Source organism: Cinclus cinclus, chromosome 13 (genome assembly GCF_963662255.1).
Source record: "Cinclus cinclus chromosome 13, bCinCin1.1, whole genome shotgun sequence".
Classification (NCBI taxonomy): Eukaryota; Metazoa; Chordata; class Aves; order Passeriformes; family Cinclidae; genus Cinclus; species Cinclus cinclus.
In genome coordinates this window covers 8,272,000-8,292,197 of record NC_085058.1, presented here as the reverse complement: position 1 = coordinate 8,292,197, position 20,198 = coordinate 8,272,000, and the positions used below count along the sequence as shown (strand labels likewise).

Below are 20,198 nucleotides of genomic sequence, written 5' to 3'. Positions count from 1 at the left end.
ATTTACTTGTCCTTCCCCCTCTCTCCCTCAAATGGCAGTCTCTAGGGCTCGCTTGCATTACACTGTTATTAAAGTATTAATACATTTTATTTGTATGTTGTTTGTTGTGGGGAATGTTCCTTTGTTAATTAAACACTTTACAGAAAAACACACAGGTAGTAATCTACAGCATTGTAAATTTTCTTCTTTTGAGGATTCAGCAGAGGATTTCAGTTACTGACTTCCTGCTTACATTTCCGATACAATATTGGGAAGGAAACAGGAAAATTTGAGGGAAGGTTTTGATTATTTGCTTAATATTTCTAGTTTCCACAGATGTAATTTATATTTTTTTCTGTCTAACAAGAATAAATTATAAGTTAAATCGGATTTCTTGTCTTCAATATTTTTGCAATTGAATGTAATTGTTATGTGCATCTTAGAATTCTGACATAACTGCAGTGTTAAATATTAGCCTTTTCTTATCTTATTATAATCAGATCTCTGTTGCATTAACTTGACTAACAATTTATTGCTGACATGCACATCAGCTGTTTCCTCACCTCTTTTTTGAATTAATCTTAACCTGTGCTTTGCTTCCTGTTCTGTCTTGACTTTGCCAGAAAAATCGAGTTGAACAGCAACTTCACGAGCATTTGCAAGATGCAATGTCCTTCTTAAAGGATGTCTGTGAGGTACTATTTCACTTTAGATGGTGCCTTTTTGTGTTTCAATTAACGCTTCCTTCGGATTCCCCGTTAAAAACTTAAATTAGTGTAGTGTATGACCCATCTTTTGACTCCAACATCCTGCTATTTCAGTTTCTGGAGCTGCAATGTCAGAATTGGTTTTGCTTTGGGGTTATTTTGGTATTCCTTTTAATAAAAGAAAGTAATTTTAAGACAGACTTCGACGGGAACACAAATAACTTGCTTTTGTTTCTGAAATACCTAATATGTTTGAAGGTCCATTTTAAAAAACGATAACTTAAAGTTTTGTCTAGTTTTTTTGTAATACAGATTCTTAAAAAACTACTGCCTCTCTTAATTGTTTCCAGCATGGTGAGGCTGATTTTATGATCATTCTTTCTTGTCCTGCATTAGCTTATTTTGTAGCAATTCCTTTTTTCTTTTCATGCCATATAATAGCAGCTGAGTAACATTAACCTTATAATAAGCTTCACTTTCAAAGCTGCCACCTATTTGAGGAATGAGTGCTATCTTGAACAAAATCTCCAGATAATATTTTCTTTTTCCTGTTTGTTTGTAGTGCTGGTAGGTGCTCTCAAAATCTTTTGATACTATTTTGATACCATATTTCATCTTCTATCTTTAATACCTCCGAGATAAGCTGTGCTGTGGTGTGAGAGCCTGGGATTAATTCAGTAATGGGTGTTCCTGCCCCTCTTGCATCCCCACAGCAGTCCCGGATGGAGGATCGCTTGGACAGACTCGATGATGCCATCCACGTGCTGCGGAACCACGCTGTGGGGCCTTCCACAAGCCTGTCAGCTGCCCATGGAGATATCCATAGTTTACTGGGACCATCCCACAATGGGCCAATTGGAAGCCTGAACTCAAACTATGGAGCATCCAGCCTTGTAACAGCCAACAGACAAGCATCCATGGTAATGTTAACATATAAAACATGAGTATGTTTATGCAAAGCAACTACAGCTGATGCATTGAAACTATCGTAGAGCCTACTGAGGTAGAACTGGGCTGTAAGACTAATATTTATCAGGAAGAAACCACTCGAGATTTTTGTGGAGGAAGAGATGGCAGACAGCTTGCACCTGCTATGGGTTTCCAATTAGAATGTTGGAGTGGGGGTGGGCAGAAATGAGGGGGAGGAAAAAGATGGGAAAACTTAGACTTTGGCCTGGTCAGTGGCCCATAAAATCCTGCTGTGACCATATGCAGAAAGCTGAAACTTTCTGCTGAGAGCATTTCAGCTTATACATGCATTTTTTCCAGATGTGTAATAATTGGCAGAACCGTTTTCTCCTTGAAATGGTGAATAGGGAGATTGAATGGGAAAAGCAGTCGAGAAGGACTGAATTTCAAGTGTTCTGGTCTGGAAAAGCTGTTTATTGTAAATTGGAACTAGTCTTCAATAGCAGATGCTGGCAGAGGACTGGGAGGAAGCTGTTGGAATGTGGAACCATAGTGTGCGCAGGCTCAAAATTTAAACTTTTTTTCTAAACAAAAAGGAGTTTGAGCACAGCTGTAGTGTAAGTAACAATGAAAAGGAAACTACTTTCAGATTAATCCCCAAGAAGGGTGAAATAATTCAATCCATCTCTTTAAGTTTCTTTAAAAATGTGAACTGTTCTGAAAAAATGTAGTTGAGCTTTTTATAGATTAGAAATATGCTAAAAGCATTACACAGTAAAGGAATCTATTTGTAGCATTGCTCACTTCCCTTTTTCTTCCTTTTCATTCCACCCTTCTCAAAAATGCTTAAAGGAAAAAGAGCTTTTAAAAACATGCTTGTTTTAGTGGTGCCATGTGTTTGCATGTTTACAGCGTAATTTTAAAGACCAGTTACATGCTGTGAAATTTTCTGTTATAAAACAGATTCACAGCTGGGTACTGTGTGATCAAGGCAAAATTTCACCTATCATCAAAATAATTAGGTACCCCAATTGCTGAAGGGTTTGTATTCTATAAAACAGAATTAGTTCCAGGCTCTCCCATTTGCACGTCACACATCCATTTATATTAATTTCAGGACCACTGCAGTAAACATCAAAAAGAACTGGTTGCTTTCTATAAGCTGCGTGTGTTAGGGGGCTTTGGGGAGGGGGTACTTTCCAAATGCACATCCAACTTCAGCTTTCTATACAAGTTCACAGTTACTTTTAGTAATGAAAGAAGTGATGCATAAGTACTTTTGAATTTTTTTGTAGTACCTACTGAGATTTAATATTTAAAGAATGCTGTTAAAGTTCTGTCATGTTCTGGGGAAGACTGAAATTTAGTCAAGCAAAAGAAAACTTTTTTCCCCTCTGGTATTGATGTGGCATAAAGTGAGTGACTGAAACTGCAGTGACAAATTTTTTCTGTGACTGGAGGAACCTTCTGATACTGCTAAGCCAGATGCAGCCAAATAAATACAGGTAGTGCCAAAACGTACATAAAAATCTCAGTTTCTCCTTTGAATAAGCTATGATAAATATTGTATTAAAATAGGGGACAGTGGAAAATGGCTCTCCAAAATGGTCAGAAAATCCTTGATCTTCTCTAGTTGAATGTAGCTGTGTAACTACTACACATCTAATTTATCATGTAATTATTTGACCAACAGATGCTTGTCTGTTAGAAATAAACTTCAATTAAGAAAACAACAAAAAAAACTTGCCTGTACATTTCATCCTCGCCTGGTAAAACAAGCTTGCAGCTCAGTTTTGCCTTGAAAAGTGAGTCAGCTAAAGAATTTCTTGGATTGACCTTAATTTTGTTACATCAGAATAATTGGCTCCAACTGAAGGCATCCTGTTGTGGCCTTGCCCAGTCCCCAAAGAGCGCCCTTTGACATCATTTGCAATTGCAGGAACTCAGCACGACTTAGGATGGAGTCCTGAAATAGGTAGAGAGCAGGGGCTGGCATATCTGGCTGTGGTGGAGACTGAGTGCTTTATTAGTGATGACTGCATTGCAGTAATGCCCCCCCAAGTACAAGGGGTAATTCTTCTTCAATGACCAATTAATTTCAATCTCTTTATTTACTATTAATTTGGTGTTCTGTTTAAATAGTAAATAGGAGAGCAGAGGATTTGACACATGACCTGTGAAATGTGAGATCCAGCCTTCACCCCAGATTTAAATACTGCTTTACTTAAGATGACATCCAGTGAATTTTAAGAAAATAATGAGTATTGGGCTAACATAGTGAGAAATGTCAACATTGATAACGGTGATTACCTATTTTTGAAGTTTTGTTTGACATAGGGTCAAGAAATGTTCATTGGAATTCAGCACTAAATGAAACTTCCTTGTTGAAGGAGGGTGGGATCTTTGCACAAAACATTTTTGCTCTTTAAAAAAAAAAAAGGAAAAAAATTTAATTTCCCTTGAAGATGATGATCTTGGCAGAAGGAGTTAGGAAATGAGTAATTTAACTCCTTTTTATGTAATTAGTGTAACCAGGCATGGTTTTATTTTAACATTTGCTTAATTTTTGAGCCAGATTTATTTTACAACTCTGGTTGACTTCATTTCCTGCTTGCTCTGAATGGTCTTGTTTTCTTTTTAGCTGGGCTGGCCATTAGACTTATTCAAATAGATTTTTAATATCTCAAATTCATCAAATATTTGCTAACTGGCCTTTGAAGTTGATTTGCATTTTATTTCATGTATTATTGAAAAGTTAAGAAGTAATACTTTTTGTTCTTATTCAAGCTGCTTTTTATTTGTCATTGTAATACAATGGAAAAAGAACAGCCTGAACTGATTAAAAATAAATAAATAAAAGGCCTGGAAACTCAGTTAAGGATGAAACTCAATCCTTAAGTCAGAGAGTTTTTTCAGGTATAACAGGAATCTAAGAAAACTGGTCATCTCCCTCTTTGTGCCCTGTGCCTGCTGCAGTAGAACCACAAAAGGGGGCAGTTAAGCAGCTTTGCCAACACCAACCTCTGCTCTTGCTCAAACCCTTCCAGAGTTGCTGTTTCCTTGCTGAGATTATGCTCCAACTCTGAGCTGTCTGAAGTGTAAAATTCTTGATTACAAAACCCTTTTCATTGCCTTAATTGTGTGCACCTTGGTTAAAACGGTTTAATGACCATATCCAAACTGACCAGCTAGTAGGGCTTGAAACGTTCTAAGACTAAGACCAAGAGTGGTATTTTTATTTTCCAGTTCTCAAAAGCTTTCAGTGCTAAGTGCTCAAAATGAATACTCAAAGTGTGAGATGCAGAACCAATATTAACAGGACAGAGATGTCTTTACCCCATGTGTCACTCTCGGTTCTCCTACATGCAGTTTTGTGTCATCACTGCCCATGATTTGTCTAGTTTTTATTTAGTTTCCTAAAATACTTAACTGGTTTTCTGGTTTCAGATCCCAAATGCTACCACTTAAATCAACCGAAATATGTTTTGCCCTCAGGTTTGGGGTGGTTTTTTTTTTTCCTAATTTGCAAGTGTCAGTGGGGCTGCAGATTGTCCTATGTACAAGTTTTTCTTGAAATGCATAAAAATGAATACAGTTGACCTGGTAAATTACAACAAGGTACAGTATTGTAGGAGGACTGCTGTATTTCTCAACCTGGGGTTACTGAGGGATAAGGTTTTTGTGTTTGCACAGGATGCTGACCTGTGTTGTGTTGGCATTGTGTGCAGGAAGCAGGTAAAGGGCAGTGATGTGAACCCGATGGTACTGAGAGCTGTGCCTGTCCTGGTCACTGCTCACAGCACATCCCCAGAGCTGTGCCTGCCCTGATCACTGCTCACAGCACATCCCCAGAGCTGTGCCTGCCCTGGTCACTGCTCACAGCACATCCCCATTGCTGTGCCTGTGCTGGTCACTGCTCACAGCACATCCCCAGTGCTGTGCCTGCCCTGGTCACTGCTCACAGCACATCCCCAGAGCTGTGCCTGCCCTGGTCACTGCTCACAGCACATCCCCATTGCTGTGCCTGTCCTGGTCACTGCTCACAGCACATCCCCAGTGCTGTGCCTGCGCTGGTCACTGCTCACAGCACATCCCCAGTGCTGTGCCTGTCCTGGTCATTGCTCACAGCACATCCCCAGTGCTGTGCCTGTCCTGGTCACTGCTCACAGCACATCCCCAGAGCTGTGCCTGCCCTGGTCACTGCTCACAGCACATCCCCAGTGCTGTGCCTGTGCTGGTCACTGCTCACAGCACATCCCCAGAGCTGTGCCTGTCCTGGTCACTGCTCACAGCACATCCCCAGTGCTGTGCCTGTCCTGGTCACTGCTCACAGCACATCCCCAGAGCTGTGCCTGCCCTGATCACTGCTCACAGCACATCCCCAGTGCTGTGCCTGTCCTGGTCACTGCTCACAGCACATCCCCAGTGCTGTGCCTGCCCTGGTCACTGCTCACAGCACATCCCCAGTGCTGTGCCTGTGCTGGTCACTGCTCACAGCACATCCCCAGTGCTGTGCCTGCCCTGGTCACTGCTCACAGCACATCCCCAGTGCTGTGCCTGCCCTGGTCACTGCTCACAGCACATCCCCAGTGCTGTGTCTGCCCTGGTCACTGCTCACAGCACATCCCCAGTGCTGTGTCTGCCCTGGTCACTGCTCACAGCACATCCCCAGTGCTGTGCCTGCCCTGGTCACTGCTCACAGCACATCCCCAGTGCTGTGTCTGCCCTGGTCACTGCTCACAGCACATCCCCAGTGCTGTGTCTGCCCTGGTCACTGTTCACCGCTGTGTTCCCCCCGCATATTGCGTGCTCTGGCTGCCTTCGGTGTGGCAGAGCCCGGCCTTCCGTTTGTCTCCCATTTTGTGTGCCTGGGAAGCTTCGAGGTTTGCTTGGGAGGAGGGACCATGGAAACAAGGCTGGATTAGGGCCGGAGAGAATGCATTAACTCCGAGTTGGTTCGCTTCGGAGATGAGCTGCCGCAAGTCCCGCAGGCTCCGCGGGCCGGCCCGGCAGCAGCTGTATGGAAATGGGGAGTGCTCGGAGCCGCGGCAGCGCCGCGATCCCCGCGCCCGCACCGGGGCACCGCGGGAGCCGCCGGCAGCTCGCTGCCCCCGGAGCAAAGCGCCTGACTGGGAATCGCTTATAAATAATAGCAATAAAACACGTCGAGAGCTCGTTTGTTCCGATCGCCGTGGAGCTGATGGCCCCGGCCGCCTTTCAGAAGAGCTAAAGGAAGCCTGAGGTTGTGCTCCATTGAAATGCAGATGGAGAGAGCCCTTTCTCTATGCAGTGCGTGTCCAGGGAAGGGAGAGCAAACTAAATTTTCGGAACTCGATGTTTTAAGATACTTGAATCTTTGGTAGCTTGAAGTAGCCGCAGATCGGTTGTAACTGTAGCAAACAGCGCTGTTGGCCTCTGCATGGGATACAGTGATTTTTCGGCAAGTCATTTTGTTAAGGTTTGTTTTTTTTTTTGCTTGCCAGATTGGTTTTTCTGGAATAACATAGGTCACAGATAAAAATCAGTGTTATGGTCAGTTTTGTAACATTTTAGCTCTTAAAATTTCTGTGTAAATCCTGTTAATCTAAGTGGTATGCTTTTAATTTGTACATCTTGGTTTCAAAGGTTTGGAACATGGGCTTGAATTCAGGTTTTATTTCTCATCTATTCTCCGCCTTTATCAGAACTGATTTGCTAATCTATTGCATTTACATTAGCTCTAGATTTGAAAGCTGCCAGAGTTCTGGCAGCTGCTATGTTTGTACACAGCTTTAAGAAAGTTTTGCCTTTTTTAAGAAGTAGATTCTGGAACAGACCTGGCCCTGAAACAATTAATAGTCTGTAGCTTGAATAAAAGCACCCTCAAGTGTTAGGACTAAGCATGACCAGGAGAAGAAAATGAAACACACAACCTGTAAGGCAGAATTATGGAAAGACTCCGTTTTGAAAAGTTCAGAGTGAGAATGAGCTTCATGTTGCAGTTACAGAGAGTTTTGTCTCTTAGGCTGAAAGACTTGGGCTCAGCTCCTTCTTCCCAGCAAGTTCATGACTCTTGCAGGAGTTGGGCTGACTGTATCCAGAGTAGAATTTCTCACAAACAAAGCCTATTACACGCAGAGGAAGATAAAATATACTTGAAATAGCAACAGATATTCCACAGTATACAAGAGGAGATTTTCTGCAGAACAATGGATACAAATAGCAGCCCGGAATGACCTGATATTAGCTGTGGGTTGTTGGGGGGGGGTGGTTCCCCCTTTCTTTTTTTGTTCCTGTGCATTAGCTTACAGGAACAAGTGTATATTAAACAAAGGATAAACTTGCATAAGGGTATTTATCTCTCTCTGGGTAAAACCCATACTAAGACATGAAAGGTAAAAGCTGCATTAATTACTCAAGAGGGATTCAAAGCTCAGCAGTTTACTAGGATAGAAGGATTTATTGAAAAACAGTGGTTCTCATGTGTAACTCCGGGCAATAAACCTATTTAATTAAAGGCTTAATCTTCTAGTTGACATGTTTGCTACTGTTCCAATAAAAAGCTTCATCTGTAGCCAGTTTTTGTAATTATACAAATAATAGTAGAATCCCTCATCTTTGTTCATTTTTAACTGTTTAATTGTATTATGTTGGTTATATTATAAATGTTTAAGGACTTTTGTGCATTTAGAAATCAAAAGCTTTAAATGGTCTGTGTTCCAAATTATTTAAATACAGGCAGTATATCTTTACCTCTTTTTTCTTGAAAAATATTTTTTAATAGAAGTTGATGACAGTATTCTGTATTGAGCAGCAGTTTTTTAAGAAGTTGCCTCTTCAGGTTAGGTATGCACACTCAAAAATGTCTCACATAAGTATCATTAATTCAAGTTTATTCAAAATTAGAATTTTTCAAGACTCTTCATCTCAGTGCTTGCTGCTCAGAAATTAAATCATGATGTATTATGAAGGAATAGATGAGAAAATAGGTGGTAAGAATAGTTAGATACCTGGACTATTTTATTCCAAACAGGGTTGGTCACTGCTTGAGACACGGCCCAGTCCAGCTAGGTGTATAATCAGGTGTTTCAGTGTAACAGCATCAATCAACTAAATGTTTCCTTTACTCAGGGAGAATTTTAACTCTGGTCTCTAATCAAGCAAATACTCTCACTGTTTTAAACTTCTGTTTTTTAACTACTTCTTTGAATCACATCTTTAATAGACATCTTTGCTTTGCCTTGCTTTAGGTTGGGACTCACCGGGAAGAAGGTGTCAGCCTCAACAGCAACCATTCAGTTCTTCCCAGTACAGTTTCTGCTCAGAGCACAGAATTAAATCATAAAACACAAGACAGCTACAGAGGTAACTTTCCAGGCTTCAGTGCTGGACAGGGTCTGCAGTAGTTCAGAGCCAGTGAGGCTGTAGATCTTGGTAAAATGGCATCAGTGCAAGGGATAGAGACATAGATAATGTTGATATACCACCACTGTTAGGGACTTCTGCAACAATTTTGAGAGCATCCCTCAGTTACTTCAATATAATTTCAGGAGAAGGCTGCATTATAGCCATGTCCCTCCAGCTTAAGGCCATGATCCACTTGCACAGCTGCAGCCATTTCCCTGTCAGCCAGGAGGGCTATGGAGTGGGCTGAGCCCAGAGTTCAGCACAGCTAGTGGAACGAGGTCATTCCATGCCCGTGTTTACAGTTCCTTCCATTTCTAGCTGAAGAAGTAAACTGCAGAAAACAGAAGTCAGCTCCTTTATTAGCATGCTAGCACCATTTAGGGAGTGTTGCACATTCAGCCTTATAAACCCAAGCCTCGATGTCAGTGCAGCTCTGCCCTTAAATTTGCAGCCCAGACATCAGGTGCAGATTTCCTTACTTCACTCAATGTCCTTTTGTCTTAAACAGTGTTTTCCCTAGACTGAGCTGTTACCAATCAAGCTGCTCTATGAGCTGTGATTGCTTTATAACCCATGACACATGTCCAAGTACGGCAGTGTTGCCAGGATTTCTTGTTTCTGTTAGTTCTTCCTGTTGTCTCCCCAGACTCATGCTCAGGTCTGGCCCCTCACTGCCATTATCTGCTGAGGTTCTGTGCAGTGTTTGAGTGCTGTGATACTCACTCTGCTCTCTGGTTGCTTGCAGCACTGTCGGGTGGCTTACAGAGCCAGTCTGTGGCTATAGGTCCAACAGAAATCAAGTCTGAACATAAGGAGAAGGATGAAAATATCCATGAACCCCCCTCATCAGATGACATGAAATCAGATGACGAGTCCTCCCAGAAGGATATCAAGGTCTCATCCAGAGGCAGAACAAGGTGCGTTGCTGACATAACCTGGAGAATATGTGTTTTGATAACGCTCAGTAGCATGTTGTCCTTTCATTTGATAAATTTACTGCAAGGCTTTTGCATTACTGCAGTGCATACACCAACAGGCAGCTGAAAAAGTTTATGGTATGTGTATCTTTAAATACAAGGTAGAGGATTTTCTGGGGAAATCATCTGTCAAGCGTGCATTCCCTTATGCTAGTGCCATGCCTAATGTCTGCTTGTACTTGTAAGCAGCAAAAGATTGAGCACAGAGCATGGGACAGTGTCAGAAATCAGTGATGCTTCCTACTTGGCCCAGGGCTGCCCTTCTAGATGTGAGTCTGTGGCAGTGGAGAGCTCTGGCTCCTGATCTGGAGCCTGAGGTGAAACACTCTGGCTAAGTGTCCTCTTGAAACACTTTGTCCCCTCCCAGGCCACAGACACAAAACTGAAGCTGACACTGGGTAAATGCTTCTGGTCTGCCTGATAGGCCTGATACCAGCATTGAAATTTGAGGTAACGGTAGACAATCAGAATTTTGCAACCACAGACGGCATAATCTGTATTAGCACGTGTTTGATGGCATTTTAGTGTGTTAATTTTAGTAGAACAGAGGTTTTGCACAGAACCTATATTAAAAAACATAGTATTATTTGAGGCAGTTAAAGAATTCTAAATATAACTGCTTAGCTCTACACTGAGTAGTAGAAGAAAAAATAGTTCTAAAATTGGCCAATGTGGTCTTCAACGAAAGTAAAACTCTTAAATAAGCACATGAAACTGAACATTCCTTGAATACGTTTGTATATAAACTGATGCATTGGAAAATAGCAAAAACTTAATTTCCAGTAAATTTGGAAATTATTGTATTCTTCACCTATCTGGAGTCAGCACCACGACCACTTGTTTGAAATACCAGTGATATTTCAATATCCTGTTACATTTGCTTTCTTGCAGCAGTACTAACGAAGATGAGGATTTAAACCCAGAGCAGAAAATAGAAAGAGAGAAGGAGAGAAGAATGGCAAACAACGCCCGGGAGCGTTTGCGCGTGCGAGACATTAACGAGGCGTTCAAGGAGCTGGGCCGCATGTGCCAGCTGCACCTCAAGAGCGAGAAGCCGCAGACGAAGCTGCTGATCCTCCACCAGGCTGTGGCAGTGATCCTCAGCCTGGAGCAGCAAGTGAGAGGTCAGTGGCCTGGGGCTGGGGCAGGCCTGGGGCAGCTTTGTCCGTGGAGCAGTGTGGGGCTCCTGAAACCCGCCCAGCCGGATGTAGGAGCTGCTGAAAGTGTATTTGCTGTTCTGTAACGATGCTGAAGTTCTTTAGAAAAAGTAAAGAATTACTTTTTTAAAAAAAGGGGAATAGACTGAGTGTAAGGTTTATGCTTTGACCTTTCTTTTTCCTGTTCTGTTAATCATCTCTGAAGTTTTCAAGTCAGATACTTTCATTAAAAGATTGATACATCTTGCTTTAAATTGTAACAAGCACTTGTTTAGTGGTAGAAAAGCTTTAGCAACAGTAAGATACGGGTTTTAGGGTGAACTCCACATAACTGAAGTATAAAGGGCAATGAATTTATTTGTGTTTTCTTAAGTTTTTGCATTAAACATGTACTGGGGAGGGAGGAAACTTCTACTCTAATTGAATCAGAGCTGGGTTTGCATGAATCTTCTTTCTCTGATTCCTTTGAAGTTTTCCAGGAAAAAAACGATAGGCCTGCTGGTAGGTGCAGAAGGAAAACTGAATGGCTTTGTGCTATTCATTCTCATAAGGAGAGATGGTTCTAGGAATCACGTTTGGTTCTTCAACTCTTCTGTTCCTGTGAGCTGGTGAAGCCACAGTTGACTTCTAATCTCCCTGTCTACTTTTGTCAAAGACATGTTGAAGTTCTGGGGTACCTTACTCGAACTTTTGGTCAGCCCTGAGTCAGACTGGATGGGGCTGGGAGGCCCTTCCAGACAGAAATAGTCTCATTCAGTGGAGGTGGCACTTCCCAAATGAGTGTCCTCACGTTTTGTTGTTTGGGACTCATTAGCAGCCACCTTCCTTAGTGTCTCACTGATGGAAGTGTGTCAAGGAAAAGTCTGAGATGTGGTTATGTCAGTGGCTGTATTTGCTCAATGCACTACATCTCTGAATCACTGAATGCTAACAATGTTTTATTTTTATGTAGCTCATTTTTACTTCCTTTTTCTCATTGATGCTTGTATTTTGCACAGAAGATCCAAGCAACAGTTAGAAGTTTATTGAACATGACTAAATAACTAACTTAACACAAACTTACTTCATGCAGTAAGGATGAGATGCTGTGTTTTCAGGCACTCCTACTGATCCATTTCTCAGTAAAGGAGCACACTGTGTCCAGCAAGGCACAGAGCAACTGTTCTGCAGATGAGACAGCAGCTGGGGCTGTTGTAAAACCCAGTTTAGCATCTCTGAGACTTAGATCTCAGGCACTGCTTTGGTCTGAAAATGCTTACTGTGGTCTAGAAGATAAGGTTCAGTATTACGAAGTCAGAGGGACATTAATCAGGCATGGTTTTGGTGTTTAAAAAGCATCAATTCCATCTCCCTGCTCTCACAGATTCTGTAATTCACAGGAAGCTCCATGTTAATACAATAACTCTGCCTTGGTCAGAGGACTTCCAAGCCTGGTGTCTGTGGTAGAAATCTTTCTTTCAGTGTGCTACCAGCTAACCTGGCCCCATTGTACAGGCAGTGGAAGTGAAGAACTTCCCTTTCTCACATCCCCTGTGCTCCGTGTGTCCGGGGCCAGTGCTGGGAAGTGCACGGGGCCTCCTGGAGAGGGGCCCTGGCTCCCGTTTGTCTTGCCCGTCCCCCTTTGCACCTGTTCCTGTGAGTGAGTGACCAGAGCTTTGTGTGACACCCACAGGAGCTTGCACAGTGCTTTATGTAATTGCATAAACAATTTCCTCTCTCTGCTGGTAATGAAGCTTCTCGTTTTGTGATTGGTGCTATTCAAAATGAACCATTTCAGATTTAAGCTCTCTGTGTAGGCCAGGGGTTTTATCTCCATTTCCTAAATCACTGTAAATTAACTTCCTTTCAAAGTTTCCACGTAATTAAATCTTTGAAACTTCAAGGCAAACCACAGTTAGACAAAGAAAACTGTGATTAAGGAAAAGTTAGCAGTTTTGGGGATTTTTTTCCAGTAGACTCTTCAGTAGTGCTCATCTTTAAGGAAATGCAGTAGGAGGCTGTTGATAATGACTTTGGTGACAGCAGAACTATCAAGTCCATCCAAAATAGTCTCTGTCAGATGAGCTGAAATGCACAGGGGTCAGTAAACTTCAGTTACTAGAGGGGTGCCTGTGCAGTGCAAGAGAAGAGCTTGTGCTGTCTGTTCAGTTTTGGCAGACTTCTTGCAGTTATAATTGTATCTGCCATCTCCCAACTGCAAAACAGAATGCACTGACAGTGAGAAAATACCTTGAATATACCTTAAAATGTTGATTAAATTCCACAGTGGAATATGTTGTGGTTTTTGTGTGTCTTTTGGACCCCTGTGATTTACATCTTCTGTATTTGATTCATAAAAAGTCATTTTGAAGAACAGGAACAGTTGACTTTTAGAAACTGTCATTAGTTGGAAATGAGATCCAAATCTACATCTATTGAAGCTAAGTGGGGAAGTGGAAACACACTGATGAAAGTACCTTGATAGCTGGTCCACAGCTGGTTATTATAAAATACTGACTTCAATGTGAGAGGAAATAGGGTTTGGAAAAAATAATGCTCCTGCTGTATGTGACTGTCATCACAGTCTTTTTAGATTGAACCAAGATGGGCACAAGGTGATTTCACAGATTGAGGCTGATGAGAACTGTCCACTCAGGGTGTGCTGCCTCCCCTGCCCCAACAGCTGGCTATTACTTACTGGGAAGAAAGCAGCAGAAACACAACTAAAACTAGTGTGATGTCAGCAGGGTTGGTAAGACTTCAGCCTACCAAGAAAACGGATAAATTTCATTATATTGTAAATTACGGACAGCTCTCATTTAGCACTATAGTGTCTTATGCTGATAAAGAAGGTGCTTTTTAAACAATTTCTGAAGGTATATGTAGGCTGCTGAAAGGGTTTGGGTTTGGCTTTCTGTCTTTGTTTTTTTTAAATACCAGTTTAGGAGCTGTCTGGCAGGACTTTCAGTAGTGGTTGTGTGCAGCTTTGGACACCTGTGGGTGAGCAGGGGGTGTCAGCAGCTGAAGAGGGAAGCTGCAGAGCTATTTTTACCCCAGGGTTCATGTATCGATATTGCCCATGGTGTCAGCATGTGGGATATTAAGAACTCTTAATTTTTCTGTTACAGAACGAAACCTAAACCCTAAAGCAGCCTGCCTTAAGAGAAGGGAAGAAGAAAAAGTTTCTGCCGTATCGGCAGAGCCACCAACACCACACCCAGGAAGCCACCCTGGCCTGAGTGAAACTACCAACCCTATGGGTCATATGTGAACACCAGCCAGGTACGTTGGGGATGGCTCTTGCTGCTTTGTGTTGGCTGAAGTGGGGGAGACACCTGGACATGGTGGGTTTGGTTCCTGAGCTGTCAGCAGCACCAAACTTCTCTGTGCTTTCACATCTCTCAGCAGAAGCAGAATTTGTTTGGGTTTATAATAAAAACCCCAGAAATTGTTGTCAGTCTATTTTTGTGCCTTGTTGCCAATGGCTACATCTCTTGGCTCAGGTGGCCTTCTTGGCATGGCATCAGAGGAACAGTGAACAGCTTGCTAGATAAGCCAAGCTTAATGGAGATGAATTATGCATCTTTAAATGGTCTAAATATGGCATTAGTTCATTTTAAAATCCACTTATTGTTTCCCAGTGCTGATACAGTTTCAGGGACTCCTCATCCCAGAGAGATTTGCTCTCTGGCTCGAGGCCAGTCGTTCTAACTCCTCTCAGTTGCCCAACAGAGACTGAGAACTGTCCTAAGTCATGCTCTGTATTGGTGAAGATGGTTAAAATTTAGAAGTAATATTTGCAGCTTTGCAAGGTAGCCCAGTATGTAACATCTCATTTAAATACACTGATGGGGAGGCCCTATAGGAATATCAGTCTTTTGGGTTTATTCGTGTTGTTGGTTAGTTTTCTTAAATAGTTGTGAAACCTTAATTTTAAAAGAAAAAAAGTTGAGTGTTCCAGTAGAGCTGTTGCCAGTTTCAAAAAGACTAAAAAAACTGGGTTCAGTGCCCTTCTTTTAATCCAGAACTTTAGTAAATTTTGTTTTTGGAGGTTTCTTCTTGTTGTGTATATTATAATTTTTAATGCTTTGAATTTCTCTGATTTGTTTTATACAAGAGCAATTGTCTACTTTTGAATTGTCAGGTAATTTTCGATTTACAGCCAACTTAGTCCATCCTTGCCATATAAATACAAAGAACCATTTTAAAAGTTTGGTGTCGTTGAATTTTTTTTTGAATAGCAGTAGCTTTGTGGGTTGACTGAAGTGTGACATTAACAGAAAGGCTGTACAGGAACATGGCAATTTACCTTCAGGAGGGAGTGAACTTGGCACTGTCCCCTGCTTGGTTTGGAGAGCAAAGGCAAACACAAACTGAAGGTCTGAGATGTGCAGATTATTCTTGCTCCTGTGTCCAGAGAAGCCCAACAGAAAATTCTTTAGAGTGAGCTCTTCAATATATCATGATCAAGATGGATATCTCTGGAATGAAGGATTTCAGGGTCTCTAAAACTGATTTTGTTTTGCACCCAAATGACTGAAAATGCCACCAAATGCAGTTTAAATTAGGTCTCTAGTGTTGATACCCAGCTTTTAAATTATTATTTTCCTAATAACCTTTTTATTTTCCTAAATTTCTTTCTAGAATTCCAGAATTATTGGTAGGATACACAGAAGGTGACCTTTCTTCACAAGGACACAGACAACTAACATTATATGAAGACACAAACCTGACAGGAGAAAACACTTGAAGCAAGAAACCCAAATGCAATCTTATGATCAAAGCTACTGGTCAACACCTGCATCAGGAGTGAAGATACAAGATCTTCAGACAGAATTTCAGCCCTTGAGATACTCTGAACATATCATTCTGTTGCAAGCAGTGTGTCGCTTCTGCACAATCAGAGACTGTTGTGATCTCTCCACTCATTGTGGAAGTTGCCTTGTGCCTAAACTGAATTGACAAATGCATTGTAACTACAAATTTTATTTATTGTTATGGAACTGTAAAGGTCTACATATAAAGGGAAAAGTTAACATGTTAAAAGCTGATAAAATTTCAGCTGAATGCCAGCATTTACTAAAGCTGTTCACATTCAGAGAACAAAGCAGTGACAACCGTCGACCCGTAGCATTCCCAGCATACCTATTAGTGTCTTAAAAAAGGAAGGGAAAAGTCTTTTGTTGTCCTTTCCTCTCCTTTTGCCATATGACTAGTGTTTTCCACGCAATAGGAAACTATTCCTTGGTATAGCTTATTTTATGTTATTTTTGATCTCTGTTAATCTGAACAGTTATGGTCACAGTTCCCCTTCCATACTGAGCTCTGTGCCTCGAGCCACTCAGAGGCCTCATGAAGGCTGCAGGCTGGAGCAATACTGTGACCATAACATTTCTTGGTTTTAAAAAGTGATTTTTATTTTCCCTCAGACTTTCCTTGAACATTTTTTTTTTCTAATTATAAACAAAACCTTTTTAGGCTTCTAGGCTTCATAGTAAAGCTTGTAACGTGAAGTGTAAATTGGGTGGGGAGAATCTACTTTGTTAGAGTTGCTTTGTTTTCCGAGCAGTAAGTACTACATATAGTACATGTAAAGTGTTAGCTGTATGTAAGCACAAAATGCATTAAAATACAAAGGAGATTTTTTTTCAGGCTGTAACTTTGGTGAATAGTAAAATCTCAAATTCACCGTGGCAGGTAGTGTGATGATATAACCACCAGCAAGGTGGGCTTATTATGTAATGGAATCTTAAGAGCAATGGTCACCAGTTTTTCCTTCCTGTACACGTTAACTATCATGTCATGTTGTATGGCTTGTCAGTGGAGAAAAAATAGTGTGAATCAAATGCAAATACCCCCGTCCCAAGCCATATTAGCATTAAACCTTTAAATGTTTCTCCACCAGAATAGTGTCCATAAGTATTCCTTTGTCACAGATGTGTTGAAATGGTTAAAATCCCTTTGAACTTCCATGGAAACTGTCTTCCACTGCAATGACCATGGGAGGAAATTTCCTAAGCCAAGGTTGTCTGAGCTATTGTTTATATAGTGCATCTTTCATCACTGGCAATTGGTTCACACACGAAACAGGAACAAAACTATAATTTTAATGAAGTAATTTCGTTTGAAAGAACAAAAGATGGATTGATAAAATAAACTAATGAATTTAAGCTCATGTTTTGGATGGTTCCTAACAAAACAGTTTGTGGAATTAGTGGACTCATTTCTATTACTTTAATTTGCATATATCATCAAATAACACCTGATTATATCTGTGGCCTTGTTCTTCATTTCAGTGTTTATCAGCTAAACGGAATTTGTTGCTTATGACGTGTGAAAGTGATCACGTGCCACTGCCTGGCCTTTTTCCTTCTAAGCTTGTTGTCTTTTTGGCTATATTAGACTTTGCAGTATGCCCAGAAGCTTTCCTTCATAAAATAGAAAGAAAAAAACATTTGGCTTATTTTTCACTGTAGCTAGTCTTTTATACAATAATCTTGTAAGAAAATTTCTTGAATTCTAAATATTACTCTTTCTAGATTTTTGAAATCAAAAAAAGTTTTCAGTAAAAAGTTTCTTACTTTATTTTACTATATTAGGTAGTAAAAATGTAGGGTTATTTACCATAACCTGTTCATTAATATCAGAAATTTACAATAGCATTGTAAGACCATAGTAGGGTTCTAGCATACCGTGTAGTACCTATGGAGTATTGTAAGAGCTAATTGTCCGAGATGAATTGCTTCTCATCTTGTTCTCCAGTTTCCATTGTTGGTTTATTGCAGATTTGTACCCTGTGTCAAATTTCAAGGTATTGCTGATAAACCTTTCCAACCAGCAGCAAGAAGTTCAAAAAATTTCTGTCAATGTAACAGAAAACACTATGTATATAACATTTATGTAGCAATAAATGTGCCATCTTTTTTTAACATGGTAAATCAGTGAGTTTTTTAAATTTCTCTCTCCTCATAGGCAATGTGTTGCTTGAAAAAGAGCAGCAAAACTCTCCTGCCTCTATCAGAGCAAAGCCTGACACATTCTCAAGGAGCAGAGCACGTTGCAGGCACAAGTGTTGTTGCTCCTGTGAAGCCAGGCCAGAGATGCCCAGTGCCTGAGGAGCAGCAGTGCCTGAGCTGCTGAGCTCAGCTATAGCTGAGCTGCGTTTGCTGCAGAGCAGAAAGGGGATTGCACAGGCAGACAGCAAACCGGGAGCAGCTGATCCCACGGCACAGCCTCTTGTACAGCTCGCTCCTGTCCCTGCCTCTCCTGAAGACAGGTTGCCTAGATCTGAGCCCCTTTGTGCAGGGAAGTTCAATGCCAAGTTACTCGTGAACTGATGGATGCATCTGTGTAGGTTTTGTGGAAATTCGGGAGAGGATGGCTGTAGTTCAAGCACACCAAAGACAAAAGCAGCTCCAGCTCCTCTGTGCAGTGCTGATGTGTGAATGTGGGGTGTCAGTACAGCTGCTGTGCTCAGCACCACTTCCCACCCCCCAGTGTGTCCTTGGTAACCTGAGAGATCTCTGCAGTGCCCGGAGTGCAGAGCAGGCACGGGTTTGGTACAGAGACAAAGCTCTGGCATGTTCTGGCCAAAGAGGACACGTCACACCCAGCCATGTCAGGCTCCCTTTTAGCACGGCTCCAGCAGCAGCAGCGGGAGAGGTGCTCAGTGCCTTCCCCAGCACACATTCCCAATTCAAACTTCACTCCAGTAATAAGTCTAAATCCAGTCTTTGGGTTTAGATTCTAAATTCTTTTGGATTTAATTCTAAATCCTCTCCCTTTTCTGAATCAGACTTAAAAGTCTGTCACTTCTTTCAGAGAGAGTAAAAATGGCCACTTGCCCATCTTTATCTTTCTTTTACCACACATAACGCTGTCCTGTTCACATATGCTTTCTGATCGCAAGTCTTTCATCTTTTTTTTCCACGTTTCTCTTTCTTTTAATTTGATTTTTTTTTGTGTGTTTGTGGAAGACATGCACGTTGGAATACCTTTGTTAAACAGAGTTCTTCTAGAATTAGCATTTGGAATATTGTAGGAAAGCTCTCCTGTAAATCTAAAGCATTGGGAAAGTCTTAAAATGGACTTTGCCTTTTTTGTTCTCCAGCTACTGAGTAATTGTTGCTAAAAAAGATTTTTGATTTTTCATTAATTAAAGTTTCCCCAATAATTAAACATTTTCCCCGAGCATCTAGAAATCATGGCAGACCAAAAGTAAAACGGAACCATGTGTAGAAGTCAACCACGACAGCGGGTGGTAAACCTTGCCATTTGTTTGTGATACCAACACCTTCTGCATCCTAATACCCCTTGCCTGTGGATACTGAAATGTCCTGTAAAAGGAAGAAACTTTAAAGCACTTTAAAGCCTGGCAGCATATCAAGAGTGGGGGCCCGGCAGGGATGAAGGAGCAGGCCGGCACCCTCCCGTCTCTGCCCACGGGCTGTGGCTCCCTGCTCCCAGCGCTCTGCTCCCAGGGCATCACCAACCCGGGCTGCAGGGAGGGGAGCCCCTGGGGCAAGGCAGGCGCAGCTCCTGCCTTCCTGCTGCTCCTCTGCCCAGGGCAAGGAGGTGAAAGTCCCCCACGCTGGGGGAGAACAGTGCTACGAGGAGACTGCTGCGGTCCTTTCTCGTCTCCCCCTCAGCTCTGTGCTGCCACAGAGCAGATAAGTCAGTGCCATTTGGGGGTCATTTTGTATGTTTAACCTTTGTTCTGCTGAAGTTAATCCCTCTGTCAACCTGGATGCCTTGGCAAAACAGGGAGAGCTTATTTCTTGGTTAAGACACAAATACACTGCTCAGCTGCTACCACCAGCACCGCGTGTGCCTGTTCAGCACTTCAGCTGCTCCCTGCAGTCACCTCAAGTTGTTTGTATCAGTCAGAAACTGTCCAGACCAGGCTCTGAAACTGCTAATTGTCCGGGCTGTAAACAGAATCCCTTTCAATTCTCTCTTAATTCTCCTGATTTTAAAATGTTTTGATGCAATTAATAACATCTGTTAAATAGAACCTGATTTAAAAAAAAAAGAATCTTTCCCAAAATAGCAATTGTAACTGATCCTGGAGGGCAGTTCTGTTAGAAAGTCAGTGGCTGGGCTTA

The 20,198-nt window shown here is 41.7% G+C and overlaps 1 protein-coding gene across 3 annotated transcripts in view; it reads left to right on the top strand.

Moving 5' to 3' along the window:
• Window positions 1-17,269, top strand: part of TCF12 (transcription factor 12) — a 158,633-nt gene extending 141,364 nt beyond the window's left edge. For 2 of the 3 annotated variants that reach the window (XM_062501752.1, XM_062501753.1), the window contains 7 exons: window positions 603-674; window positions 1,400-1,606; window positions 8,825-8,939; window positions 9,727-9,898; window positions 10,850-11,082; window positions 14,223-14,376; window positions 15,739-17,269. In XM_062501752.1, the coding sequence (XP_062357736.1) occupies window positions 603-674; window positions 1,400-1,606; window positions 8,825-8,939; window positions 9,727-9,898; window positions 10,850-11,082; window positions 14,223-14,365 (942 nt within the window). In that variant the 3' untranslated portion in view covers window positions 14,366-14,376; window positions 15,739-17,269. The remainder of the gene's footprint in view (window positions 1-602; window positions 675-1,399; window positions 1,607-8,824; window positions 8,940-9,726; window positions 9,899-10,849; window positions 11,083-14,222; window positions 14,377-15,738) is intronic. The other variant, XM_062501754.1, reaches the window with a different exon arrangement.
• The last annotated feature ends 2,929 nt before the right edge of the window (window positions 17,270-20,198 follow it).